Source organism: Pecten maximus, chromosome 1, assembly GCF_902652985.1.
Source record: "Pecten maximus chromosome 1, xPecMax1.1, whole genome shotgun sequence".
Lineage (NCBI taxonomy): Eukaryota > Metazoa > Mollusca > Bivalvia > Pectinida > Pectinidae > Pecten > Pecten maximus.
The window spans coordinates 13,348,286-13,370,026 of record NC_047015.1 but is presented as its reverse complement, the minus strand read 5'-3'; the positions used below and the strand labels follow the sequence as shown (position 1 = coordinate 13,370,026).

The following is a 21,741-nucleotide window of genomic DNA, read 5'->3' as shown; positions in this document are numbered from 1 at the left end:
ATCTAACACTGGGAAAACTAAATCAAATTAATGAGTTTAAGGTTAGCACTTAAGGAACTACATTTTTATCAGAGTCTTGTATGCAGTATTTATTTTGTTATAAACTATTGATAACCAAAATAATTCCTTTCAAAGAAATTTTACATCTAAATGTAGAAATAATATTGCATGATTGGGTTTGAATTCATTTCAAAATTTTACTGTATTAGGTATAAATGATCTTTCTAATCTAGTTATTCTTATCCTTTGGAATTATATAATCATTTTCATTTCTCAAATTTAATTGCCAAGTGTTTAATGGATTAGGCATAATGTTGTGTAAATGAGAAGGGGTAAGGTTATCATGTATTTTGTAAAATATTTTAAGTCTCCTGGATTTTCCACGACTGCTCAATTATCTCCTTTCCAGTCTGATAATAAAAACTTTGTTGACTAGTGAAAATAGGAAGACCAGTCACAATTCTGGCTGCCTCTAAATGTTTTTTCTCTCATTTATCAGAATCAATAATACTTTTACATTTGTCCAATAACTTGCAAGCGTATTTCAAATGGGGACTTATAAAAACTATGTACAATTTCAAAACTATCTTTATTTCAAGTAAATTTCAATTTCAGTAATACTGGTATGTTGGTATGTGTTATGAAGCTGATTTGATTATTATTCACATATTCTGTCTATTTGCAGTTTTCATTTATCTCATCAGGAGGGGTGACGCCCAATAGGGGAAATAAAAGTATGTTCTTAAAAACGCTACTAGTCATGAACGAGTGAACGGATTTTAACCAAATTTAGTCAGGAGCATCCCTTAGGGAAGGAGAAGAAATTGTTGTATAAATGGTGACAAACAGACTGACAAAGTGGTGATTATAAGTCTCCCCAAGGAAAAATTAACAAGATTTCAAAGATTTTTGTAGTTAATTTTTTATTGATCAGTTCATTATTAATCTCTGAAGACATGAATGGTCATACTAGCACACTAGCTGTGTACCCTCTACATTCTCTATACAACCACGAGTGCCAACATTTGTTGGTGCATAATATACATATACATACATCTATAACTTAGACAATAGTTGGCTACCTCAAACTTAACAATCATCACAGTCATTCATCTAAAAACACATTCAAGAATGAAAACCAATGGTTTTAACTCAGAACACTCATTCCTTGAATTGACCTTCATTATTAGAACTTTCAACACCAAACCTTTTCCATAGGAAATGTTTATTCCAGAGGAGTTCATACAAAGAAACATGTAAAGTTCCAGGCAGTCGAGACCTGGTGAAAAGGGAACCACTTACAATGAATTATATATTATTATACAGAAAATGTAACAGTACAGATACAATGTATTAAATAACATCTGTTATTACGGAGATGTACTACATAATATGTCACTACAGAGATGTATGACATAACATCTGTTGTTAGGGAGATGTATTACATAACATCTGTTGTTACAAAGATGTACTACATAACATGTCATTACAGAGATGTATTACATAACATCTGTTGTTAGGGAGATGTACTATATTACATCTGTCATTTCAGAGTGTATTACATAACATCTGTTGTAACAAAGATGTATTACATAACATCTGTTGTTTCAGAGATGTATTACATAACATCTGTTGTTAGGGAGATATATTACATAACATCTGTTGTTAGGGAGATGTACTACATAACATCTGTTGTTTCAGAGATGTATTACATAACATCTGTTGTTAGGGAGATGTACTACATAACATCTGTTGTTAGGGAGATGTATTACATAACATCTGTTGTTTCAGAGATGTATTACATAACATCTGTCATTACAGAGATGTACTACATAGCATGTCACTACAGAGATGTATTAAATAACATCTGTTGTTACAAAGATGTACTACATAACATGTCACTACAGAGATGTACTACATAACATCTGTTGTTTCAGAGATGTATTACATAACATCTGTTGTTTCAGAGATGTATTACATAACATATGTTGTTAGGGAGATGTACTACATAACATCTGTCGTTTCAGAGATGTACTACATAACATCTGTTGTTTCAGAGATGTATTACATAACTTCTGTTGTTAGGGAAATGTATTACATAACATCTGTTGTTAAAGAGATACAATGTACTACATAAGGAATCAAAACTTTTATCAAATAAATGAAATAATTAACAGAATGGAACAAGCTTGAATTAAAATTAATTGTGCACAATCTCGCTGGGTATTTTCCAGTCCTCCGTGTTTTGTGTTGTCTTAGACTGATATCTCCAGTTGCTATAACAATAGAAATCCTTTATATTTTATTCTCAAATTTTGTGCTTTACACTTCTAGATTAAAGAGATCATTCCAAAAGCAAATTGAATATAAAGTAGTAAATTGTAAATGTTTGGCTTTAAAGAAGATTGCAAATTGTGTATCCAATTTTTATACAAATTTGTGTGTTCATGTAGGATTTGGAAGTTACAATAGCCTGAAATAAAAACCATACAAGTAACACAATTGCCAATTTCATGTAGTTTCGCAATAGAATGACACCTACTGTATGAGTACAATCCCTTAAAGATTTTATTAGATTTCTTGATAATGAATTAAAATCACAACCAGAACTATTTTACAGGACCAATAATTCCCAATTACAACCTCATACCACAGCCAGGGAAGCATTAAAATAGACTTTGGTGAAGTTAAAAACAGAAAATATGGGAGTTTATCCTCATAAGGTTAAAGTATAAAATATATCTAGTCATGTTATGGATTACTAGTCCTAGCTGTGATCTCCTTTTTTTTTTTTACTAGGATCTGTTCTGTTGACAGGGATATATTGCCCAGAGTGTAAGAGTTTGGCCTGGTCAACATGATGGTATGGATAAGACCCATGTTTGAATAATGTTCTCACATTTTACAAATAAATCAATTCCAGACTGAAGAAACAGCAATCTAATCTGTTCACCAGAAACCTTCAAGTAGAAATAATTCATCATTATGACATTATGACAAGTGTAAGAGTTTGGCCAGTCTGCACGAGGCATGTCGAATGCTGGCCAGCCAAACTCTTACACCAGGGTTGAGATATACTTGCTCACGTAACAGACCCATGTTTGATTATTTTTCTCACATACTTACAAGCAAATGTAAGCTTTCCTGAAAGTTTTTCATCGCACCACCTGCAATGCTCCTTGGAATGTACATCAAAATTAATGATGTCATCATTAAGACATGGTTACTCAACATAAAATGATGAAGTTATGTTATTGTGAACAGTGTCATAAAGTGCGTGCCAGCTGTCTTCACCTCCCCTGTGCGAGATCAATTTATCTTTTCCCTAGCAACCGCGGGATATAACCCTGTGAAGTATGTGAGAAAGATTTGTCTTTTTCTAAGCAAGTACGAAGATTCTCCTGTAAAATATGAAAGCAACATCAATCTGAAGGTTTAGTCTCTGGGTAACAACACCATCTAGTTTACAGCACTGGTATTTAAAGTTAGTAAATACATTTGGTAGCTACTCTGTTACACTTTTACACCACTCTCAGATCACAACAAGTTAAAATAAAACAAATGGAATGTGAGATAAAATGGGAAAAATCAAAATAGCATGAAAGAGTGGAATATAATTTGTTGAATACATAAAATTCTCTAAGAAATCAAGCAAAAGTCACATCAATAATAAGTTGACTAGATCTCACATGAGTTACATAAAAGGTTTACAATGAAAAGTTAAATAATGACGTAGCATGCAGGTGAACTAATCATTTTTCTAATATGTGGCAGTACAATACAACTTTTTGATCGATAATGTTTAATGTGATATTCATCAACAAATATTGTAGAACAGACAAGGGAAAAGCAGGTTACCTAAGTCGATCATCTGGCCCAGTTGTCACCTGTAGATAGTGTGGTACCTAGTTGTATCAGACCCAGTTGTCACCTGTAGATAGTGTGGGACTCAGTTGTCACCTGTAGATAGTGTGGTACCTAGTTGTATCAGACCCAGTTGTCACCTGTAGATAGTGTGGGACTCAGTTGTCACCTGTAGATAGTGTGGTACCTAGTTCTATCACCAGGCCCAGTTGTCACTTGTAGATAGTGTGGTACCTAGATCTATCAGGCTCAGTTGTCACCTGTAGATAGTGCGCTACCTAGTCCTATCATCAGACCCAGTTGTCACTTGTAGATAGTGCGGTACCTAGTCCTATCATCAGACCCAGTTGTCACCTGTAGATAGTGCGCTACCTAGTCCTATCATCAGACCCAGTTGTCACTTGTAGATAGTGCGGTACCTAGTCCTATCATCAGACCCAGTTGTCACCTGTAGATAGTGCGCTACCTAGTCCTATCATCAGACCCAGTTGTCACCTGTAGATAGTGCGCTACCTAGTCCTATCATCAGACCCAGTTGTCACCTGTAGATAGTGTGGTACCTAGATCTATCAGGCTCAGTTGTCACCTGTAGATAGTGTGGTACCTAGATCTATCAGGCTCAGTTGTCACCTGTAGATAGTGTGGTACCTAGATCTATCAGGCCCAGTTGTCACCTGTAGATAGTGTGGTACCTAGATCTATCAGGCCCAGTTGTCACCTGTAGATAGTGTGGTACCTAGATCTATCAGGCCCAGTTGTCACCTGTAGATAGTGTGGTACCTAGATCTATCAGGCTCAGTTGTCACCTGTAGATAGTGTGGTACCTAGATCTATCAGGCCCAGTTGTCACCTGTAGATAGTGTGGTACCTAGATCTATCAGGCTCAGTTGTCACCTGTAGATAGGTGGTTCCTTGTTGTATCTACAAACAGATGGTGATAAAGACAGACAAGATATATACCCTACTATGTCATTGTGAGGTAACAAATACAGCCTGACTACAAAACCTGGACTAAAGGATCATGAAGATGACACAGTGACATTACACGATATCTCAGTCTACTAGGTCTCATCTATGACACGGTGACATTACACAATATCTCAGTCCACTAGGTCTCATCTATGACACAGTGACACTTTACGATATCTCAGTCCACTAGGTCTCATCTATGACACAGTGACATTACACGATATCTCAGGTCTCATCTATGACACGGTGACATTACACAATATCTCAGTCCACTGGGTCTCATCTATGACACAGTGACATTACACGATATCTCAGTCCACTAGGTCTCATCTATGACACAGTGACATTACACAATATCTCAGTCCACTAGGTCTCATCTATGACACAGTGACATTACACGATATCTCAGTCCACTAGGTCTCATCTATGACACGGTGACATTACACAATATCTCAAGTCTACAAGGTCTCATCTATGACACAGTGACACTTTACGATATCTCAGTCCACTAGGTCTCATCTATGACACGGTGACATTACACGATATCTCAGTCCACTAGGTCTCATCTATGACACAGTGACATCACACGATATATCAGTCCACTAGGTCTCATCTATGACACAGTGACATTACACAATATCTCAGTCCACTAGGTCTCATCTATGACACAGTGACATTACACGATATCTCAGTCCACTAGGTCTCATCTATGACACAGTGACATTACACGATATCTCAGTCCACTAGGTCTCATCTATGACACAGTGACATTACACGATATATCAGTCCACTAGGTCTCATCTATGACACAGTGACATTACACAATATCTCAGTCCACTAGGTCTCATCTATGACACAGTGACATTACACAATATCTCAGTCCACTAGGTCTCATCTATGACACGGTGACATTACACGATATCTCAGTCCACTAGGTCTCATCTATGACACAGTGACATTACACGATATCTCAGTCTACTAGGTCTCATCTATGACACAGTGACACTTTACGATATCTCAGTCCACCTGGACTAAAGGATCATGAAGATGACACAGTGACATTACACGATATCTCAGTCCACTAGGTCTCATCTATGACACGGTGACATCACACGATATCTCAGTCAACTAGGTCTCATCTATGACACGGTGACATTACACGATATCTCAGTCCACTGGGTCTCATCTATGACACAGTGACATTACACGATATCTCAGTCCACTGGGTCTCATCTATGACACAGTGACACTTTACGATATCTCAGTCCACTAGGTCTCATCTATGACACGGTGACATTACACGATATCTCAGTCAACTAGGTCTCATCTATGACACAGTGACATTACACGATATCTCAGTCCACTAGGTCTCATCTATGACACGGTGACATTACACGATATCTCAGTCAACTAGGTCTCATCTATGACACGGTGACAATACACGATATCTCAGTCCACTAGGTCTCATCTATGACACAGTGACATTACACGATATCTCAGTCAACTAGGTCTCATCTATGACACGGTGACATTACACGATATCTCAGTCTACTAGGTCTCATCTATGACACAGTGACATTACACGATATCTCAGTCAACTAGGTCTCATCTATGACACAGTGACATTACACGATATCTCAGTCCACTAGGTCTCATCTATGACAGTGACACTTTACGATATCTCAGTCCACTAGGTCTCATCTATGACACAGTGACATTACACGATATCTCAGTCCACTAGGTCTCATCTATGACACAGTGACATTACACGATATCTCAGTCTACTAGGTCTCGTCTATGACACGGTGACATTACACGATATCTCAGTCCACTAGGTCTCATCTATGACACAGTGACATTACACGATATCTCAGTCCACTAGGTCTCATCTATGACTTTATACTGGTGGAGGCCAGCATTTACAGGTATAGCATTACTCTAGCATTGGCCACAGCAGCCAAATGGAGATCATCCTATACCAGTTCAAAGATTTTCGTAATGTTTCATTTTCTTAAAGGTAACTCTGGACCAAAATTCAGGAGGTACATGTACATGAGCCTAAGTGATATATTACAAAGGCAGAAATTATTGATTTTGAAACATCAGCAAAATCATGAAATAAATCTTAATTATAATTTGAATAAATAAAAAATTTAAGAAAAAAATACATGTATATCATACTTCACAGCAGACACAAAATAATGGCACGTTTTCTAATGTTTGGTTATACAGATCATCAACAGCAGGTTATCTCCCTTTATGAGTAAATACAACAGCAGTCAAAAGTAATTTTCCACAGAAGTTCCATTGCAAATGTGACAGGACATGCAATAACTTAACTCATTAACAATTCTGAAATAAGGTTTGCAGCTCAACCACTAATTTAAAAGTATCTCATACATATGTAAAAGGAAACCCCCAGGGACAGATCCAGAGACTAAGGGGACATTTCCGACCCACAGTCTGTATTTATACATATGTACCATATATATGAACCATGCATCGGACATTTGTGCCAAGGCCTAAGGATTTAACAAGTGGACATCCACCACATTCCTCCTCCTCCATCCCCATCCGAGGGCCACAGACATCATTTATAACAGGATTGACCAACGTGATATTATTATGTCACAGTACCAACCTTCCCATCATATTACGATAACAACCTTCCCATCATATTACGATAACAACCTTCCAATCATATAACGATAACAACCTTCACATTGTATTACGATAACAACCTTCCCATCATATTACGATAACAACCTTTACAATATAATATGTTACCAACCTTCACATCATATTACAGTACCAACCTTCTACAAGAATTGTTAGATTATGTTATTTTGAAATTAAACCTAGTCCATGGAACATATTGATTATAAGTTTTTAGATAACAAATGGATATTACTTTGGGATCAAACTATTTTAATCATAGTTAGGTAGGACTAAAAGCACAGAATTGAAAATAACATTACTGCTAACACCCCCTTCTTTTGATAACATGAAGTATACTTTGGTGAACAATGACTTCCATAACTTTACTTCCGAGACCGACTCACCTTAGATTACCTAGGTACCAGAATTCGTAAGTGAGGTTTTTGTGAGAATCTGTGCAAGAGATTTGACAGGGATCTTGGCCCCCACCATCGAATGTCCTTTATTGGATCTCTGTAAGACTGATTTTTTTTCTTTACTTTTCTCTCCTTGCTTTTAATTATTTGAAAACAAGAGGAACTTATATAATAAATCTGAGAAATGGGGTTAACAAACTTCTAGGAATCTAAATGAAATTCAAGAACGATCCATGATGAGCTTTCTGAGAAATAGCGCTAACAAGGGTTGTATGCGGATGGACTGAAGACAGACCCTGGACGAAAGCGATTTGAATAGCCAACCAACACCAGATTGTGCGTTAAAAATATAAATACTATTCAAGCACCATGGCAAAATATCCAATGATACTTCAGGACAAATGCCATACTCACAGGTTAACATCTGCACTTGATTGTGTTTGTCTCTAAATGTCACACTTACTTACAGATGGGGTTCTGAAGTGTTTCCATACTGTTAGACACTATCATAGATGTATAGCCTAATATTGGGGTCATAAACACCTAGCCAATTACACACCTAGCCAATTACACATAACTACTGGTATTTGAACACAGAAAGTATTGTATTTGATCAACATAGATAAATTGTAGGATTTTTTTATCTATCAATATAAGCAGTATTTACTACATACTATATATTATATTTGTACTTTATCTATTTGTTACTAAAGTAAATCATTTGTTTATTACATACACAGAGTTAGAATTCTAACAAATCTGAAAATCTAGGCAAGTAAAAAACAACATTTCCTCCCCCAAGGGATAAAGACAACCATCTAGTACATGAGTTTAAATTAAAAACATTTATGTATAAATTAAATGATCATTATGAGCTGGTATACATTGGTAAGATAGGAAACATTGGGTAGATTGATACTGTTTATATATGATATAAAGACTATAAAGAATGGTGTACAAGTACTTTGTTTTAGAAACAAACTATCAATGTTTATTATACTGCTGACATGCAACCTAGAAATCAACATATGGTGTATAAATAGTGAATATGAGGTCGTTTATCAAGGACAAGGAAAGCACCGGGTAAACTACTGGAGATCTGGAAACTATCTCAAAAGTAAGGGAGATCTAGAAACTATATAAAATATACAAATAGAAAGTATGTCAATATGTACATGATATCCAGAATCTAGATCAAGTGTACCAATGATCTAGTAACTGTATCAGATGTACAGGTGATGTAGTAACTGTATCAGATGTACAGGTGATCTAGTAACTGTATCAGATGTACAGGTGATGTAGTAACTGTATCAGATGTACAGGTGATCTAGTAACTGTATCAGATGTACAGGTGATGTAGTAACTGTATCAGATGTACAGGTGATCTAGTAACTATGTACAGGTGATGTAGTAACTGTATCAGATGTACAGGTGATCTAGTAACTGTATCAGATGTACAGGTGATCTAGTAACTGTATCAGATGTACAGGTGATCTAGTAACTGTATCAGATGTACAGGTGATCTAGTAACTGTATCAGATGTACAGGTGATGTAGTAACTGTATCAGATGAACAGGTGATCTAGTAACTGTATCAGATGTACAGGTGATGTAGTAACTGTATCAGATGTATAGGTGATGTAGTAACTGTATCAGATGTACAGGTGATGTAGTAACTGTATGTACGGGTGATGTAGTAACTGTATCAGATGTACAGGTGATGTAGTAACTGTATCAGATGTACAGGTGATCTAGTAACTGTATCAGATGTACAGGTGATGTAGTAACTGTATCAGATGTACAGGTGATGTAGTAACTGTATCAGATGTACAGGTGATCTAGTAACTGTATCAGATGTACAGGTGATCTAGTAACTGTATCAGATGTACAGGTGATCTAGTAACTGTATCAGATGTACAGGTGATGTAGTAGCTGTATCAGATGTACAGGTGATCTAGTAACTGTATCATATGTACAGGTGATGTAGTAACTGTATCAGATGTACAGGTGATGTAGTAACTGTATCAGATGTACAGGTGATGTAGTAACTGTATCAGATGTACAGGTGATGTAGTAACTGTATCAGATGTACAGGTGATGTAGTAACTGTATCAGATGTACAGGTGATGTAGTAACTGTATCAGATGTACAGGTGATCTAGTAACTGTATCAGATGTACAGGTGATCTAGTAACTGTATCAGATGTACAGGTGATCTAGTAACTGTATCAGATGTACAGGTGATGTAGTAGCTGTATCAGATGTACAGGTGATCTAGTAACTGTATCAGATGTACAGGTGATGTAGTAACTGTATCAGATGTACAGGTGATGTAGTAACTGTATCAGATGTACAGGTGATGTAGTAACTGTATCAGATGTACAGGTGATGTAGTAACTGTATCAGATGTACAGGTGATGTAGTAACTGTATCAGATGTACAGGTGATGTAGTAACTGTATCAGATGTACAGGTGATGTAGTAACTGTATCAGATGTACAGGTGATCTAGTAACTGTATCAGATGTACAGGTGATGTAGTAACTGTATCAGATGTACAAGTGATGTAGTAACTGTATCAGATGTACAGGTGATGTAGTAGCTGTATCAGATGTACAGGTGATCTAGTAACTGTATCAGATGTACAGGTGATGTAGTATTTGTATCAGATGTACAGGTGATCTAGTAACTGTATCAGATGTACAGGTGATGTAGTAACTGTATCAGATGTACAAGTGATGTAGTAACTGTATCAGATGTACAGGTGATCTAGTAACTGTATCAGATGTACAGGTGATGTAGTAGCTGTATCAGATGTACAGGTGATCTAGTAACTGTATCAGATGTACAGGTGATCTAGTAACTGTATGAGATGTACAGGTGATCTAGTAACTGTATCAGATGTACAGGTGATGTAGTAACTGTATCAGATGTACAGGTGATCTAGTAACTGTATCAGATGTACAGGTGATGTAGTAACTGTATCAGATGTACAGGTGATCTAGTAACTGTATCAGATGTACAGGTGATGTAGTAACTGTATCAGATGTACAGGTGATGTAGTAACTGTATGTATAGGTGATGTAGTAACTGTATCAGATGTACAGGTGATGTAGTAACTGTATGTATAGGTGATGTAGTAACTGTATCAGATGTACAGGTGATGTAGTAACTGTATCAGATGTACAGGTGATCTAGTAACTGTATCAGATGTACAGGTGATCTAGTAACTGTATCAGATGTACAGGTGATCTAGTAACTGTATCAGATGTACAGGTGATCTAGTAACTGTATCAGATGTACAGGTGATCTAGTAACTGTATCAGATGTACAGGTGATGTAGTAACTGTATCAGATGTACAGGTGATCTAGTAACTGTATCAGATGTACAGGTGATGTAGTAACTGTATCAGATGTACAGGTGATGTAGTAACTGTATCAGATGTACAGGTGATGTAGTAACTGTATCAGATGTACAGGTGATGTAGTAACTGTATCAGATGTACAGGTGATGTAGTAACTGTATCAGATGTACAGGTGATGTAGTAACTGTATCAGATGTACAGGTGATCTAGTAACTGTATCAGATGTACAGGTGATGTAGTAACTGTATCAGATGTACAGGTGATGTAGTAGCTGTATCAGATGTACAGGTGATGTAGTAACTGTATCAGATGTACAGGTGATCTAGAAACTATATCGAATGCACAACTTTGCATCGTAAAATAAGCATAAATCATACAAAAAATATCAATGATAACTAATACAAGTCTGTGTAAACAACACAAACTTTCATGGAATTTAAACTAGTTTTTCTGGTACATGTACACATACAGATTAAAATTTTTAGAATCACCGAAATCATAACCTGACTATTACAATGTGCAATCTGTCTTTGCTGGTGATTAAATTGTGTAGAACGTTTGTCTTTGCTGGCTATTACAATGTGCTTTTAATCTATCTTTGTTATCACTTTGATACCACATCTACTTTCTTTTTGGAACTAAATGGTTCGTTAGTGGCCATGCTGGGAATCTTGCGTTGTTTCCTCGGCCATGTGAAGGTGTCGTATCCACCAGAGCTCACCTTCATTGCCTCTGTTGAAGCATTTGCTACATGTGAGATAGACTCCTTGGTATATGCAGGATGACGAATACTTGACACATGTAAACTCTGTCCCATACATTTACTCAAGTCCTGTCCCATGTATCCCTGAGCGTGAACCCCATCAGGGTCACCTCCTTCATCGTCATCATTAAAACTCATGTTTGCGAATCCTGATGTAGGAACAGTATCTCTTGGGCTCCGCCGCACAGGTTTGCTGCGACCTCTGGAATGCTGAAAACTGGAACTAAGGTTTTCTTCTTCATCCTGCTCATCCTCATCATCACTGTCCCTGCTCAATAAATAGTCCTCAGCATGTTGGTGCCCGGGGGAGATAGAGTCTGGAAATTTAATCTCCTCATTACTGAGGGATTGGTAACCGACATCACTACCACCAGATACTTGCCTCACATCCTGTGTCTGTTTAGATACTGTGTTTCTGGGATTATAACCAAACGACTGAGATTTTTTCACATTACTTGTTTGTACATCATCAGCCTTTTTATTCATTCTCATATGACCGAATGGCACTGCCCCAAAGGGATCAGAGACGGCGAAGTGTTCCTTGGGAGGCTCTTTCACAGGTGCCTGTACACTGGCAGAGTGGGACGTGGTGAGGGACATGGAGTAGAACTGTCTAGGGTTGGGTGGCATGAAGGAGGGAGTGGATACTATCACAGATTGTTTGGCCTGTTCAGAGCTTAGGCCCACAGATGACACTGGCTCACAAGGGGGAGACAACTCGTGTGTCAATTGTTTTGGTTTTGTTACAGGAGCTATTTTAAAAGGGGCCTTGCCAAATATATCCCCATTGCTTGACTCCCCTGCTTGGGCCTCGCCAGGTTTGTCAATCTGAAGGAGTGGGCTTCCTATAGATTGGTGAGTCTTGGACTTTGTCATAAACTTTGGTTTGAATGGTGCCTTGGCAAATATATCTGGGTTTCCAGCTGGTTTACTTGGCATAACAGCACTAGATGGACGCTTTTTTCTTGTCTGCTTCTTCCTAAATGGTGCGGAAGCAAATGGATCTGATGAACCGGTCTCCATAGACGGGGACAGAGAAGGACTACCCAGCATGTTAGGGGATACCGTGCTATTACTGCTGGGGGTACTGTCATCATGATCATGTGAATAGCCAGTCTCTGAGTTACCATGGTGATGCTGCATTCCATATGAATCCTCTAACTCATCATCATCTAAAAGTGGCCGTACACCATACTCATGACCTACAATCCTGTCTGATGAATTCATGTTTCTCTGATCTGTACCTGGCGGTACTTCACGCCCCACAGAACGCCGGCTGTTGAACTCTTGTGGTGCCCCCTGGTGTCCCTCACGTGGTTTATTTGCCGATGTAGCAGGCACAGGTCGACTGCCATACTCGTCCTCTAACTCCTTGTAACTGAAGTCTTTAGCATTTCTATTTACATGTACATCAGGGTGGTCATCTTCTGCATATGATGAGCTGGACTCTGCCTGTTCTTTGGAAGGTTTAGCCTGGGGCTCTATTGGTTTGGAGACTTTTTTCTCTTCACTGTCCTCATCGGTGTCAACCAGTTGTTGGTACCGTGATGCCCGATTCAATGCGGCTTTTACTAAAGAAGCACCAAAGAAGTCATGTGATTCTGTTTCCTGGTTAACAGTATCCTTGGGTTCCTTCCTGTCTTGTTTTCCATTGGATTTTTCATCATTTTCTTCCTCTGAAAAATTGTAACATAAAAACAAATTGCATTAGTAAAATGTTTTTGATTTTGTCCATTAGATACAAAGATCACAGAAAACTAGTATTTTTTTTCCTCAAAAATTGAGAATGGTCAAATCAAAATTGTGAATCAGTATCAAAATAGTTTGGTCCTGCTTGATATTTCTTTATAATCATACATAATTATGAAATTTTGAGCTGATTCATTTGCTATTCTATAATTACATATGAATACTGAAAGGTTAATCCACAATCATGAGAAGTTACAAAATAGCTCTCACTTTCTCAAAACTATACATCCACAAAGAACATTTGTATACAAAGCTCTTTGATATATGAAATGTATTAACCATGGGCTCCAGGAGGTTAATTACAGCAGTCATGCCAATATCCATTTGGTGTATTTGGATACCAAACTTAAAGTATTTCATTCACCTGTGTTACTTTGTAAATCAAAAGAAGCTAAGAGACATTTGGTCTTTTCGGAAGTGGGTCAAAGACTTTTATTTCATCAAATGTTATATAACTTCATCTCAGCATGTTACTGGCCAAATATTGTCACACTGAGTCTCCTGGCTATCAAAATGAAATTGTTCAATGATTTTAACACATCTGACCCTCATGACCTTGGTAGGTTAAGAAAATATAATGGTTTTTGAAGAAGTTAACAACCACTTATTTTAGCATGATACCTACCAGATAGTATTGGCCTCCTTGTTATTGTGAAGAAGTGTTGTAAGAATTTAAAACATTTGACCCCTGTCTCCTCTAGATCATTTTTCCCCTGATGAATATGTTTAAATGATAATAAAAAACCTTTTTTGATCCCTGTGAAGTTTAATGTGGGATAAGGTAACTTTGTTCAACAATACCTTTATCTGGGACATTGGATCTTTGTGACCTTGCATGTTGAGAGCTTAATCTACGTGACCTTGGATATTTGTGACTTTGGGATATGTGACCTTACATGTTTGTGGCCTTGGATCTTGTGAGCATGCATGATTGTGACAATGCCAGAAACATGTACGTTGATTTGATTTTTGAAGTTTCTATTGGTTAGATATTTCCTCACACCTGAAGTACTTAGAACCTGACCTTTGATTTCCTATGCAACAAGAGATTAGATCAGCTTTAAATAAGAAAACTTTCCTCGCTGAATGCTAGTTAAAATTTCCTGACCCTGGTGTCAAGGTGGTATTATTTCCTCTCTGAGTAACATAAATGTGGCCTGTCAATGACAGAATCGGCTGCTTCTGTAATGTGAGGGTAGCAACACTGGCATAAAGACTGAATGGTCAACACAAGACCAGGTGTACTCTTCTTACTGTATGACCAACACTGGTAAATTTGGCAGATACATATATGTATGTTATGAATAGTTACGGAGGCCCATAGTCTTTGATGGTTACCCGAGAAATGGACACTAGCGCGGACATAGTGAGGCATATATTTTGAGAAGGATCATATTCTATAATTCATACAGACACACCTAGTTAAAGTTTACAGTGATCTCTGCCTCTGATGCGAGCCCTCTCACGGGTATACCTACTAAGATTTACAAAGGTCCTGAATACTGGAGATGGACCTCAATTTGGAGGTGGAAAACTGATATTGGACCTCAATATGGAGGTGAACCTCTGGGGGGATATTGAAGTTGGACCTCAATATGGAGGTGAATATCTGGTAGAAGATACTGAAGGTGGACCTCTATATGGAGGTGAATCTCTGAGAGATACCGAAGTTGTACCTCATTACGGAGGTGAATCTCTGAGAGATACCGAAGGTGGACCTCTATATGGAGGTGAATCTCTGAGAGATACCGAAGTTGTACCTCATTACGGAGGTGAATCTCTGAGAGATACCGAAGGTGTACCTCTATATGGAGGTGAATCTCTGAGAGATACCGAAGTTGTACCTCATTACGGAGGTGAATCTCTGAGAGATACCGAAGGTGGACCTCATTACGGAGGTGAATCTCTGAGAGATACCGAAGGTGGACCTCTATATGGAGGTGAATCTCTGAGAGATACCGAAGGTGGACCTCTATATGGAGGTGAATCTCTGAGAGATACCGAAGGTGGACCTCTATTACGGAGGTGAATCTCTGAGAGATACCGAAGTTGTACCTCATTACGGAGGTGAATCTCTGAGAGATACCGAAGGTGGACCTCTATATGGAGGTGAACCTCTGAGAGGAGATACTGAAGGTGGACCTCTATATGGAGATTTACAATGTCTTTTACTAGCTTTCTGTTCTGAACCAAAGTTATTTATCAACAAGAATGAAGTCTTTTACTTTATCTTCAAATAAAGATGGTAAGTTATTATTTGTATGTGTGTTTAGTTTCGGTGCTCTTTGCACTGACATGTCATCTGTAGGAATAGACAAAATGTGGCGAAAACTTGTGATCCAGTTACTTAATTTGCTCAAGAAAATTGAACAAATAAAGTAGCAAAACATTTCACATAAATTATTACTTTTGAACACCATTTTGACACTCAGTCAAAGATTTTTTCCTTGAAAAAAGGTAGGGGCGCCCTTATTAGGGCAGGCACCCTTATTAGGTCAAATACGGTATATTGTAGAATGTTTTGGACTGATAAACAGGAAATCTGGGCTGTGTTCCTCAGTGATTTATGTTAACTGATACAATCTTTGTTGATTTTTCTGAAAAAGAACATGTTAATGCTATCATAGATGTGATGTCACTAGGTAACTTTCTGTAGTGTTGGGTGATAGAGTTGGTAGAAGTGTTCTTTTCGCCCTCAATAAAGACTTTCTATTTTATACTTTTGTCATCCTCGAGTAGCAAATGTATCTTTCAGTTGAGGTTGATCGTGGGTCAAATATCATTTAGCCTGTCATTAGACATAATATTTTTATATTCTTGTTAGGTCAAGTTGTTTCTGCAGTCAGCTATTTTATTTTATCAGCTTGTAATCCAGTAGATGTTTATCCTTGGGTGACTTTAGGTATACGTAAGTCTTTAATTTGGCTATAGGTTAACTACTAGATACATGTGTGTTTTGCAAGTTAAGACTTCCGTGCATCAGTAATGATGAAATGTTGTAACTACATGTATACAAACAGTAACTGTAATGTATGATATACGTGTCAATTAGGAGGTAACAAACCACAATGTATAATTTACTTGTCAATTAGACAGTAACTAACTACAATGTATAATTTACTTGTCAATTAGGAGCTAACTCACTACAATGTATAATTTACTTGTCAATTAGGAGGTAACTCATTACAATGTATAATTTACTTGTCAATTAGGAGGTAACTCACTACAATATATAATTTACTTGTCAATTAGGAGGTAACTCACCACAATGTACAATAGTATTTTGTTAAAATTTCTAGACAAGATCATTTGAATATTGTATATAAAACCTTAAAATGCTGATGAGGAGAATCATAAATCTGTAAAACAAGCAATCAGCAAAGTCAGCAGTTTTGTGATACAAATAAATCAACAATAATATTGATTTCAAAGAATTATCTTTATTCTGAAATTACTTCAAAATGTATGCGAGCTACAAATTAGATATTCGCAATCATGGCAACAACAAAAATAAATTCTATTAAAATATGAACAAGGAGCCCCTAACAGGTGATACTATCACTGACTATTAGTACATCTATCATACAGTACCATTATATCACATACACTTGGCACAATTTCCCTTTTTGTTACCATGGCAACCCTTGTTTCAAAACTGCTGACTTTGATTATGTTAATAAGCACAAACATGGTTATATACAGATATCTTCAAAGTACATTTTAGGGAATAAACAATGGCAGAAGTGATAAAAGGCATGATGTGAAGATCAAAAGGATGGTCCAAGAGTTCCTAGCTCTCCGCTGTCGAATTGTACAGGAAATATTGTTTGTCTATCAACAATATTGTCATGCAAAGGGCTGTGCAAAACAAATTTAAAACAGAAAATAAAAGTGAAAATAGAAAGCAATTTTGAAACAAGGCTCCCCAGATGACACCCGATAATTACAACCAATGGCATTAACCATGAAAATCAGGGTACAATAAATATATCATAATTACTCTTACAAAGTACAACACATCCCATTATTTCAAACCTCTGCAAGCTTATTGGCAAAGGTTCCCAGTAGAAGATTTCTTCTCTATTTGAAATGAAACAAAAAGATTCATTTACACTTTCAAATCAAATGAATGCTTTGCTCTAATGCACCATCAAGCTGACAGATCTTTGAATCATTGGGTTTCAAATATAATTGCTTACACTTTGTGGAAATATTTATGAAGCCTGGTTTACTTAACACCAGTATAAACTTATGTTAACACCCTTGGCCATTCATCACTTTTGGGACTAAATTATTAAGAGAAAGTATCAAAATGTCAGTTTTTTTAATACATACCATAACACCTCAATAGTTGTGACTTGAGAACATGAAGTGTGACCAGCTATGACGAGACCGACTTGAATGAAGTGTGACCAGCTATGACGAGACCGACTTGAATGAAGTGTGACCAGCTATGACAAGACCGACTTGACATGAAGTGTGACCAGCTATGACAAGACCGACTTGACATGAAGTGTGACAAGTAACATTCATGTATGAGGAAATGATGTGTGACAAGCTATGAGGAGACTGACTTGAGGAAACGATGTATGTCAGGCTATGAGAAGGCTGACTTGAGGTTGGGTGACAGGCTATGACAAGACTGACTTGAGGAAATGAAGTGTGACAGGCCATGACGAGACTGACTTGAGGATATGAAGTGTGACAGGCTATGAGGAGACCGACTTGAGGAAATGAAGTGCGACAGGCTATGAGGAGACTGACTTGAGGTTGGGTGACAGGCTATGAGGAGACTGACTTGAGGAAATGAAGTGTGACAGGCTATGAGGAGACTGAATTGAGGAAATGAAGTGTGACAGGCTATGAGGAGACTGAATTGAGGAGATGAAGTGCGACAGGCTATGAGGAGACTGACTTGAGGTTGGGTGACAGGCTATGAGGAGACTGACTTTAGGTTTTGTGACAGGCTATGAGGAAACTGACTTGAGGTTTTGTGACAGGCTATGAGGAAACTGACTTGAGGTTGTGTGACAGGCTATGAGGAGACTGATTTGAGGAGATGAAGTGTGACAGGCTATAAGGAGACTGAATTGAGGTTTTGTGACAGGCTATGAGGAGACTGATTCAATGGTACAATAGTACTGTGATCAGTATACACTAACAGTTTTCTACTCTTCATTACTTATCTTAAGACCATATGCTGGTTAGATCATGGTAATATCTTATTTTATACACAAAACAACAAAATAATGTTCAGCAAAAATACCCTTGTCATATCCTTCTCTTTGTCCAAGTAACAATTTCTAAAAGGGTAACAAATATCTGGGAGGAGCAAGCATACAAAAACTTATCACATCACAAAGTAGAAAATCTCCTACCAATGGGAAATTACCAAGTTCCAAATTTAATTCCAATTACAAAGAAAAAAAAAAAAAATCTTTCATCTTCTTTTTTAATGGTGGAGATTTAAATATAACTAGGAAAAGATATAACCTTGAATTTGAGAAAACTAGCAATGCACATACTGTAGCATCCTTTGACATACAGTCGTGAAATGTACAAAATTATATAACACATGTACTTCAGTTTTTTCATAGCATTCAACTGACAAAAATATAAACTGTTAACAGTTTTTTAATTTTAACAAAAATATGAACTGTTAAATTAATGCAAATCTCATACTATATACAGTATACATACATATATATACCAAACAGGAGCAGTTAGGAAAGGGGAGGTAATTTCATATTCTTGCATAGACAACCAATGACAAAGAATCACTATTTGAAAAAGGGCACAAACAAAATCACTGGATAGTCAATTACAAACATAATAAACCACAAGTAAGAATAAAACATATCTATCCCAAATATATCTGATGAATGCACAACAATAAGATCAACAGTATAAGAATCCTATGTAACTTTCGCCATCTAACCTTCCAGACAGAACCTCCTCAACAAAGCTTACAAGCAGCATCACTAACTTGCATCATCAACAGCAAACTTCAAAGTTTTAACTAAGTAATTAAAGCATCTCAAAATAAACAACAGAAATGAAGCCTTCGATATTTAGGAATAGAAGGAACAAACAAAACAAAAAAATGAAAAAAAATTAAACACTCACTATAAAAACATCATCTGTTTTCCTGTCATTAATGACATACCCTGTAAAACTTTTTAAAAAATTTGGCATGATTATCATAAACAAAAACATAATAAAAAAGAATTGATACAGAACCTGTCAAGACTTGAACACAAAAACAATACATCTTTGATGTTTTAGTTGAAAAACATTTCATTGTCATAGAAAAACTGAATATACAAAAAAAAAAACATTTCAAAGCTAATCAATATCACTTTTTCTACATCTATGCAACTTTGTTCCCTGCTCATCACACGGACTAAACTTGGTCCTAACACTTCAATGTGTATGATTCTATTTACAGAATGACAAATATAATGAGAGCGTTGTTCCAGCACACAATCCCATGTTATAAATCAGCTACATTAGTCAATAACAATTTAAAGACATTTTATCTGTAGAGAAGTACAGTGCAATTATCTACAAAATCTATCTCATAGATGGTTCCGATTCAGGATTAGGAATGTAAAGATCAAACATATAAAGTCAAATGTCCTTATCTTGAACTCTGATAACACCCTGCTTAACTCCAAGTAAAAATTCAGTCTCAACAGGAGACATTTTATATAATATGAAATATAATCCATTTTTTGAGACCCAACTGAGTCTGAAATTACAAAGTTCTACTCTATATTTGGTATGTAGTCTTTATCATGAAGTAATCACATTATTATCATTAACAATATTTCGAAGACCTGTTTTTTATCTTATAGCTTACCCTGTTAGGAGATTATATTAAGAAATAATGTTAACAGTAGCATTTTTGGCAAGTAGACTGGCTCCAATACTTAATATTTCCTCTGTAACACAAGTAATGTTTTCTTCTAAAGTGGCGAAATAAACAAGAGGCAAACAGTACATTTAATTGTTAAATATAAAATACAGTTTATATAACAAACTGATAAAAGAGTACCGCAGGGGTTGAGTATTCTATACTAGTAGGCATTCTACCCCACATAACGTCCACTTCTTATCACTGTATTGTCACACCATTATAGCCTACTACCCCACATAACATCTACTTCTTATCACTGTATTGTCACACCGTTATAGCCTACTACCCCACATAACGTCCACTTCTTATCACTGTATTGTCACACAATTATAGCCTACTACCCCACATAACGTCCACTTCCTATCACTGTATTGTCACACCATTATAGCCTACTACCCCACATAACGTCCACTTCTTATCACTGTATTGTCACACAATTATAGCCTACTACCCCACATAACGTCCACTTCTTATCACTGTATTGTCACACAATTATAGCCTACTACCCCACATAACGTCCACTTCCTATCACTGTATTGTCACACAATTATAGCCTACTACCCCACATAAAGTCCACTTCTTATCACTGTATTGTCACACAATTATAGCCTACTACCCCACATAACATCCACTTCTTATCACTGTATTGTCACACCGTTATAGCCTACTACTCCACATAACGTCCACTTCTTATCACTGTATTGTCACACAATTATAGCCTACTACCCCACATAACGTCCACTTCTTATCACTGTATTGTCACACAATTATAGCCTACTACCCCACATAACATCCACTTCTTATCACTGTATTGTCACACCATTATAGCCTACTACCCCACATAACGTCCACTTCTTATCACTGTATTGTCACACAATTATAGCCTACTACCCCACATAACGTCCACTTCTTATCACTGTATTGTCACACCATTATAGCCTACTACTCCACATAACGTCCACTTCCTATCACTGTATTGTCACACAATTATAGCCTACTACCCCACATAACATCCACTTCTTATCACTGTATTGTCACACCG

General features: G+C 36.9%; 1 protein-coding gene and 1 long non-coding RNA gene across 3 annotated transcripts in view; both read right to left on the bottom strand.

Annotated features, from left to right (window-relative positions):
• Nucleotides 1-902: 902 nt before the first annotated feature.
• Nucleotides 903-4,818, bottom strand: LOC117325495. Its single transcript, XR_004532275.1, has 2 exons — nt 4,759-4,818; nt 903-4,670 (listed from the first exon to the last, which is right to left on the bottom strand). It is a non-coding gene; the product is annotated as an uncharacterized LOC117325495 (long non-coding RNA).
• Nucleotides 4,819-11,464: 6,646 nt separating this feature from the next.
• Nucleotides 11,465-21,741, bottom strand: part of LOC117325484 (AP2-associated protein kinase 1-like) — a 51,867-nt gene continuing 41,590 nt past the window's right edge. For both annotated transcript variants that reach the window (XM_033881737.1, XM_033881744.1), the window contains exon 17: nt 11,465-13,707. In XM_033881737.1, coding sequence (XP_033737628.1) covers nt 11,873-13,707 — 1,835 coding nt within the window. In that variant the 3' untranslated portion in view covers nt 11,465-11,872. The remainder of the gene's footprint in view (nt 13,708-21,741) is intronic.